The 8,469-nt window shown below is 51.9% G+C and overlaps 4 protein-coding genes across 4 annotated transcripts; 2 read left to right on the top strand and 2 right to left on the bottom strand.

The window, feature by feature from the left end:
- Nucleotides 1-571: 571 nt before the first annotated feature.
- An12g07720 (uncharacterized protein) lies at nt 572-2,661 on the top strand (the record flags this gene model as incomplete). The annotated part of the gene is made up of 3 exons (XM_059751048.1): nt 572-726; nt 774-1,770; nt 1,792-2,661. The coding sequence occupies 3 exons, from the start codon at nt 572-574 to the stop codon at nt 2,659-2,661; spliced, it is 2,022 nt and encodes a 673-aa protein (XP_059601888.1).
- Nucleotides 2,662-3,104: 443 nt separating this feature from the next.
- An12g07715 (uncharacterized protein) lies at nt 3,105-3,684 on the top strand (the record flags this gene model as incomplete). The annotated part of the gene is made up of 3 exons (XM_001395785.1): nt 3,105-3,119; nt 3,202-3,531; nt 3,604-3,684. 3 exons carry the CDS (start codon nt 3,105-3,107, stop codon nt 3,682-3,684), a joined length of 426 nt encoding a protein of 141 aa, XP_001395822.1.
- Nucleotides 3,685-3,873: 189 nt separating this feature from the next.
- Nucleotides 3,874-5,946, bottom strand: An12g07710 (uncharacterized protein; the record flags this gene model as incomplete). The annotated part of the gene is made up of 3 exons (XM_001395784.3): nt 3,874-3,961; nt 4,014-5,328; nt 5,379-5,946. The coding sequence occupies 3 exons, from the start codon at nt 5,944-5,946 to the stop codon at nt 3,874-3,876; spliced, it is 1,971 nt and encodes a 656-aa protein (XP_001395821.1).
- A 1,479-nt stretch (nt 5,947-7,425) lies between these two features.
- Nucleotides 7,426-7,947, bottom strand: An12g07700 (uncharacterized protein; the record flags this gene model as incomplete). Its single annotated transcript, XM_001395783.1, has 3 exons — nt 7,426-7,452; nt 7,527-7,758; nt 7,850-7,947. The coding sequence occupies 3 exons, from the start codon at nt 7,945-7,947 to the stop codon at nt 7,426-7,428; spliced, it is 357 nt and encodes a 118-aa protein (XP_001395820.1).
- Nucleotides 7,948-8,469: the final 522 nt, after the last annotated feature.

Genomic DNA, 8,469 nt, shown 5'->3' with positions numbered 1-8,469 from the left:
TTTATATGACGGGTTGGGAAAAAGGAAGAGGGAAAAGAGGAATGGAATGTTAATGAAGACATCAAAAAGCGGGCCATGGCTGTCACACCCGGTGATTTTCCGCATCTTTAAAGGACCTCGAAACCTCGCGGACCCGCCAAGCAAGCGGCCGATGGCGCTAGAGCACATTTGGGCGGCATTTGAGCACATTTTGGCCGCGGGAGCCAATCAGCAGCTGCAGAGCTCAAGGCCCGTCCGAAAGCATGGCCGGATTAGCAGGTGGGGATTGAGCAGATTATTACTACTCACTCTTTCATTATTCATGATTCCCTCTCATTTTCTCTCAATTACACTCAAATCGACTATACCAGCATTGGCATCGGGTTTGATCTCGGGCCTTCAGTCTCTCGTTTTCGCCTAATTGTCATTCGCTTCCTCCTCTTTCGTCCCCCGCGACATGTACATTGTGCCATGTCTTTCGACCATCATGCCTTGAACACCCAGATACTGCTAATCCTTCATTTCTAGTATATACTGATCTCTTTTTTTCTTGATACCCTAATCCCGGAAGACAAATCTACATACCCGCAAGATGGACATGTCCATGTCTGGCATGGGCCACATGTCCATGGGAAATGGCGTGCCTGGTCTGTTCTATTTGCAGAAGATGTACTGGGCTGTTGTAGGGAGTGCCATCGCTGCTGGAACCGTCATCAACGTCTTGAATCGCTTCCTCGCCTACCAAGGGTAAGTATATTAACGTTTATCGAAGTACATTATGCTCATTCTCCCAGGTTAAAGGACTCGTCCTTGACCCCCTCCAAGCCCAAGTCTATCTTCTTCAGCACATATGCCACCTTAACGGCCATCGTGCGTGAAGCAAGCTACGCGACTTTGCCCCCATTGTCATTTCGCGGCCACTCCTATCACTTTGCGCCGTTGGGCCCTGTGGCCATCATCCTGGCCAACCTCATCGTCGTGCTCGTCTTTTGTTTCTACAAGCTGGACACGGCCGACCAATGGAAATGGGAAGATGTGGGCTACCGCACTGGGTTTATCGCCATTTGCCAGCTGCCGTTGATCTTCCTCCTGGCGGGCAGGCAAAATCTCATCGGCATGCTCGTGGGCATGAGCTACGAGCGTCTCAATTGGTTTCATCGGTGGATCGCGCGGACGCTGTGGTTGACCGCTACCATTCACATGTGCTTCTGGTTTCGTGACTGGGGCCGCTACAACTACATCGTCTATGAGCTGAAGAACTACACCCTGGCGACGAGAGGCTTCGCCGCATGGATCATTCTGACCTTTATCGTGATTACGTCCGCCGCCCCGATTCGACGGTTTGGGTACGAGTTCTTCGTTCTGCAGCATCTGGTGACCTTTGTTGGCTTCACCGTAGCCGTGTGGCTCCACGCACCGGCAGAAGTCAAGGTGTGGGTGTGGATTCCGATCGGTTTTCTTGTCTTCGACCGGGTGGCGCGCTACGTGTGGGCAACTTATGCGAACTTGTCGATATTCCATCGTTCGAAGAGCCCGGCCCATGCCCTTTGGGCTAATCGGGCGACTTTCACCCCGTTGCCAGGCAATGTAACTCGTATAGCGATTGAAAATCCCGGAGTCGGGTGGAAGCCGGGTCAGCATGTGTTTCTCACATGCCACTCCATCGTGCCTCTGCAGAGCCATCCTTTTACCATTGCGTCTATTCCGGAAGACAACAAAATGGTGATGTACGTGCGCGCAGAAAAGGGCGGCACTCGACGCTTCTTCCGATATGCTTCGAAGAACCACCAGGTGCTTGGGACTAGTGACCAGGTGCCCGCGAAGCGGGCACGTACAGTCTTTATTGAGGGGCCGTATGGGCAAATGCGACCTCTGAAGCAGTTTGACAGCGTGATTCTACTCGCTGGAGGCATGGGAGCGACGTTCACTGTGCCGTGCCTGCGGGATATAGTCGCCAAGTGGAAGGCTGAAAACACACGGCGGCTCGCAGCAACCAAGCGGATTCGGTTCATCTGGGTGATCAAATCGCGCACGCAGCTGAGCTGGTTCGACCACCAATTGCAGGAAGTGTTGAGGGATGTTGAGGAAGTTCGGCTCGCCAACCCAGACCTCATCCGAGAGATCGAGATGAGCATATATATCACTTGTGACGAGAAGCTGGAGCAACCGGCGCAAAACACGCTCTGCGCCCAGGAACAGTCACTATTACAGCTGCAGACGACCCTACCCGCGAACGAGAAGTCTCTCGAAGCGGAGAAATCAGCGACCGATGCTGTAGTCATTGAGTCTGTAGAGCAGACCGGGTGTCAACCAGACAGAAACTGCTGCTGCACCGCTCCCATCAAAGATGAAGATGCCATCGACGCTACGAATTGCACATGCTCGGGGCATGCCGCGCCGCAGTCGTCCACGACAAGCGAGCTCGCAACAGAATCGGACTCGAAGCCTGCGCAGAAACCACTACCCAATCTTACAGTCCTGTCTGGTCGACCGCACGCGCGCACGATCATCCGCAAGGTCCTCGAGAAAGCCGAGGGCGAGAGCGCGGTAGTGGTGTGCGGACCCCGGGGACTGTCCGACGACGTGCGACGCAGCGTGGTGTGTCTGAGCGATGAGCGGGCAGTACACAAGGGGACAGGGGCGCAGGGGATATATTTGCATGTTGAGCAGTTTGGGTGGTGAGCTATAAGCATATGTACATAGATAATGATACCCTTTACTTCACTTTCAATGATGACTCGATGAACTAAATGATGCAATCTACTGCTTAAATGAATTCACATACATGGCTATACCATATTATGACTGTAAGCCAGCCAATACTCAACAAACAGCCGCGTTAACAGTAAAACCCAAAAGAAAGAATAGCAAAAGTCGGGCACCCAAACGGGCAACCAAATATCAACACTAGTTACTCCGTACTATGGAGTGAGTCAAATCATATGACGTAATCAGCAAGACCCAACCACCAACCACTCCAATTATCTCCTCCAGAACAAACAACAGACAGACAGACAGACCCCTGCCAATACCACTCAGCACATCAACACAACACAACCTTATCACCTACTTACACCTACCATCTAACCTCCATCCCCCTCAACTCAACCCAACCAACATCCAAAATGGTCTTCCGCTTCGTACGCACCTCCCTTAATCCCAACCTCCCATCCCCCAATCCCACCCCCAAACTACCAGCTAATAACGGAAATAATTGAACAGGCCAAAACCCTCGACCCGATAACCCTCTTCCACTCCCCGCAGCTAGCATCTAGCAAATCCGCCCTCAGCATCCTGCAACGCGCATCCACAACGGCAGCCAGCACGACATCTACTCCGCGAGGCGAATTCCAACTCGAAGTGAGCACGGCCCCGCCGACGAGCGACCAGTTGCGGAATATACTTGATTATGTGTCGGGTAGTGGTGCGGGAGGTGGTTCGGGGGTCGGGAAGGTGTATAAGGTTGAAGAGGTGGTGAGGGGGGCGAGGGATGCGGAGGATGCGATTAAACGGTTCAAAGCGGATCCGGAGGGATCTTTTGTGAGGCCGATTGTAAGTGATTTGAATTGTTTTTTGAGGGGAAGGGTTAAGGGGGATTGTGCTAACGGGTTTCGCTGGGGCTAGACGGTCGATTGGACGAAAGGACAGGCTGTTGTTGGGGATAATGAGTCGGAGATTTTGAAGATGGTGCAGGAGTTGAACTGAGCAATTTACTATTCTGTTCAAGTGTATACTGCGAATTGATGTATGCAGGGATGTTTCTACGATAGCTGTATCATACACAACTCCTTTCTCATACCACATCCCATTGGTAATGCCATTAAAACCGTACTCGCTAAAACAATCCTCGAGATCCAGCTCGTGCCCGAATAGAACTCCCGTGATTCATACAGCCTAAAACATCGTTCCGAATGATCCGTCCGTCGCGATCGGTTTGCGCGGTGAGCCGCGTCCCAGCCCGTCCATGGCCGGCTTGCGGTGTCTGTTGTTGTTGTTAGCATGTCCCTGCAATCACACAGCTGATGGAGGCGTACCGGAATGTAAATCCAACAAATAATCCCTTGCTCATCTTATCATCACGCTCCGCCATCTCTTCCAGCGCGCGTTGCTTGTCGTGGACCTCCTTGTACTTGGCCATGTCCGCTTCGTTGGTAAAGTCGTCAAAGTAGCCCGCGTCTGTCTCCGAATCCAGCTCGGGCACAAACGGCGCACGCTGCTCGCGCAGATGGTTAAAGTCCACCTCGCTGAAGTAGTCGTGCGCGTGGATTTCCTGAATGTTCTTGAATCGCTTCTCCTTCGAGGCCACCAGCTTGGTGATCAAGTCCCACGTGCGTCGCGACAGGAAGTAGTTCGGGTCTTCGTATACCGGCTTGCGGAGCACCTTTTGCCAGTTCTTCAGGTTCTGCCACGTCTCATCTACCGTCGCGCCTGCAAATGGCGGGTATCCGGCGAGGGCCTCAAAAAGCATGCATCCCAAGCTCCAGTAGTCGACCGTGAAATCATACTGTTCTCCCTTCAACACTTCTGGGGCCATGTAGTCAGGCGAGCCAACAATCGACTTGGCGTAGTTGACCTGGCGCTCTCGCAGCGACCGATATCCCTGGCGACGCTCTGCCACCGTGCGCTGTTCCATGGGACGACCAAAGGGCACCGGCGTGTTGCCAACCTCCTCCAGCTTCACCCGCATGGACTCAATCTTGCCAGGGTTCAGCATACCCGCCGCCAAGCCAAAGTCGGTCAGCTTAACGTGACCACTCGAGTCAATGAGGAAGTTCTCTGGCTTCAAATCGCGGTGAATGTACCCCAGCGCATGCAAGGCATCGATACAGCTGAACATCTCTGCAATGTAAAACCGCGCATGGCGATTGTGCAAGACTCCAGTGTTATTGAGCAGCGTGCGGAAGTCGCCTCCTGGGACATACTCCATGGCCAGGTAGATCTGGTCATCATCCTGGAAGGCGTAGAGCAGCTTGACCAACCAGTCGCTCTTCGCGGCCGTCAAGATATCACGCTCGGTGAGAATATGGCGGATCTCGTCCAACTTGAAAAGTAATTTCTTGCTCATAACCTTGAGCGCGCACACCTCCCGCGTATCCTTCTTCTGCGCCAGATAGACCTGTCCATAACCTCCCTGGCCCACTTGGGTCAAGATCTGAAAGTCGTGCTGGCGGAGTCGAGTGCGGCGTTTGCGGAGGTGGGCCCGTTCCCGACCCAGATATTTCAGCAGAGCGGGCTCATACGTCTCCATCGGAGTGGCGGGGGGTTCGGGGTTGGAAGAACGGAACTGCGCATAGCGGTTTTGGCGGTTGTGCACGTAGCTCAATAAATCAAAGTAATGATCGAGGAAGTCTAGACAGTTAGCCAATACACTGAGAGCACCTGCTGGGTATGGTACCTACAGAGCTGTGTCACATTTACCAGTCGCTTGACCCGGGGATTCTGCAGCTTCTCCAACTCCTCCGGGGTCAACCCCCGCATGGGCACCTGACGACGCTGGATGCTCTCGAGATCTCGTTGCTGGTATGGCTCATGACGGGAGATGGCAGCGGCCGCGGGGTTCGGACCGAGGTCTTTGGTGAGACGAGTGGAGTTGGGGGGAGTGTTTTCTTTGTTGGATTTGCGCGTGGGACTGCCCGGTGGCTGACGGATGACACTTTCGGTAAAGTCCTCGCCGGATCGGGGCGGCGCGAACATGGGGTGGTTGTAGTGGTTATAGGTGCCTTTGGTGGGAGAGGTGGGGTTCAGCTTGAGGGCTTTTTCGAACACGTTGGGCAGGTCGATTGCGCCGGGGGGCATGCGGTTTTTGCTGGGACTCCCTTGGGGGGTTTGCACAGGGCTAGTGAACCCAGTCTCAGCGGGCGTGGAGGGGCGATCGAGAGCTTCATTTCCGGCACGAGTATGAAGGAGTGGCGGCGGGTTGGGGAGACGGAGGCCTGGGCGATCTGAGGTGTCGATATTGAGAGCCATGTTGGGCTCGGAAGTGTGCTGGCGACCGTTCTCAACCGGTGGAGGTATGAATGAGCTCACAGGCACGGGTGTCTCTAAACAACGACCGCGAGGTAAGAGAGAGGTCGTGGCGGGGAGATTAAAAAGGAACGGGGGATAGGAAATTAAAGCACGAGTAGAGGGACTCAGAATCCCCAGCGAACGAAAAAAGAAATGCGATGGAAAACAAAAGGGAGATTTGAAAAAGCAAAGAAAGGGCGGAGACAGACAGGAAAAAGCAACGAGGCAGAAGAGGAGAGTGGATGAATGACTTTGTTCGGGCAGGAATGGAGAGAAGCAAGGACGAGGGTGACCCGACGAGAACAAGTCAGTCAGTCAGTCAGGGGAGAAAGAGACGATGCCCGATGGATTGAGTAGTGATGAAGAAGGAGAAGGAAGAAGAAGGACAGAGGAAGTTGTAGAAGTAGGGGCGAGAGGGGGAAGGAAGTCAAAAAAGTGAATATTCTCTCGCTCTCTCACTTTCTTTCTTTACTTTCTTTTCTTTCTTTCTCTCAAACTCATCCACTTTTCTCCTCCAAGTACAGTGTCTTTCTGGCAGGAAACCAATTTAACTTCAGCAAAAGATGAGCCGCAGCTGAAGCCCGCCACTCTGACTTGCAGGCCAACGAAATGCCTCCGATCCATCTCTGCGCCGCCCCTCTCTCAGCGACCATCGCAACGTTGCTGGGGTAACTCCCTTGTTCCGATCCCATCTGCTCCTCCAATGCCTGTTGCGATGCCAGGGCCAGCCGCGAGTCAATCTCGTTCCTGACGCCCTTTCGGCTGGTGATTGGGGAACTCGTGAGGCTGAGGATGGAGTCATGCTTTCCCACCACCAGTCAGATTGTCTCTGCACGTCATTTTCCCACTACATTTAGACGAGGGTGAGAAACTAGTGTCCAGCCATCGGGGTGAAACTAGTCGTAATTCTATATCTGGAACCTTGTTGGTGAGATCGTCTCCGATCCCATGGGGCAGATCTAAGATGGTAGCTGAGTTGATCATTTAGGAGGGGGGAAACCTTTTTAGTAGTGGTGATGGTGGTGTGGGTGATGTTTAAATCCCATCCCATCCATTGGGTGTATACAGCTCTGTGACAGTCACACAACAGTGTGTTCCGGTCCAGACTACAACAATTACATTCTTTAAATTGAAAGCGATTCCATATTGAAATAATGATGGTTGATTTAGAGAAAAGAGGGGTGCAATCCACCCATCGTCATCGCGCCCTGGTTCTTGTTTACACTTCCCGTAAACACAACCAAGGAACCGCTCCCATAATCAGTGGACCTTTTTGTCTACCAAACCATGGTTCATCCCCCAATCCATCCCAGCCATCAACTACTTTTCCCGCACATTTCCAGTTAAACTAGTGTGAAAACCCCTCCTCGATAATAAATAGCCCTTCCTAGCAGCAAGGCACTAACTCAACAACCCAGGATAAATCAATTACATCATCAATCAAGCAGTCTTGGCCCGTTGTCCCGTCTACCATCCAGTCAGTCAGCAACCAAAAAGCAAAACAATAATGAAGAGAAGCAAAAACAGAAAAGTAGACTCACGAAGAAAGCCAACCCATAAGACGGCGTCGTAAAAGTAACCTTACTCCCCTTGGGAAAATGAAACACATCGCCCGGAAACGCCTCAACCTTTTGGCCGGTCTCATCCGAGATCTCGAACTTGCCTTCCAGGATGATCTTCATCTCATCGAAGGTGTATTCGTAAACCAGCGGGGTGCCTTTTTCAAGACGGTAGAAACCGGCCGAGATGGGTTTTTCGGGGTTGTAGCTGTCACTATCCCATGCTTAGTGTTACAGATTAACAATAACAACTCACTCATACTATGATTCTGAGTGAAATAGTCAGAGAACTTGAAGGGATATACCTCGAATCCACATCCCCCAGAAAAGCATTCTCATTGGCAATGAGCGGAGGCTCGTAGGTTTGTTGAGATCGAGGGTGGTGCTTGAATGCGACGGCCATGATTGTTGCTTGCTGTGTAGACTTGATCTTTTGTAACCACAAATAGATAGTACTTAGATGCCAATCTGCTAGTATTCTATTCTCCTAAATAGCTAGACCAACACAACCATTATATACAAAAGCCCCCCAAGTCATTATCCTCGCACATCTCTGATCCCATTACCTACAATGGAGATCCTATACTCGTGCGGAGCAATCCATTCTCCTCTCCTTTGCTGTTTGTCTGTTCCCTTTCGCACGGATCTGACTTCTGTAGTAGGATAGATAGCACGCTGCGACAGACTATCGACACAAGATGCGACAATCCCAGCAGGAGTTCGCGAACTGAGGGGTAGTTAGTAAGCAAGCAAGCAAGCAGAAAAAGCCCTGATGAGGGGAAGATCAGTCAGTCTGCTCAGTTCCGGAAAGTTATCAGATAGGCCGGAGGAAACCGGGGTGAGCTTGATACCGATAAAGAGACGGAGACAGTATAGTATGTGCTACTATCAACTATGCCAGAAAAGAAGAATAGATAGGATACTA

The sequence above is a fragment of the Aspergillus niger genome, assembly GCF_000002855.4.
Source record: "Aspergillus niger supercontig An12".
Classification (NCBI taxonomy): domain Eukaryota; kingdom Fungi; phylum Ascomycota; class Eurotiomycetes; order Eurotiales; family Aspergillaceae; genus Aspergillus; species Aspergillus niger.
This window is presented reverse-complemented; position numbering and strand designations above follow the sequence as displayed.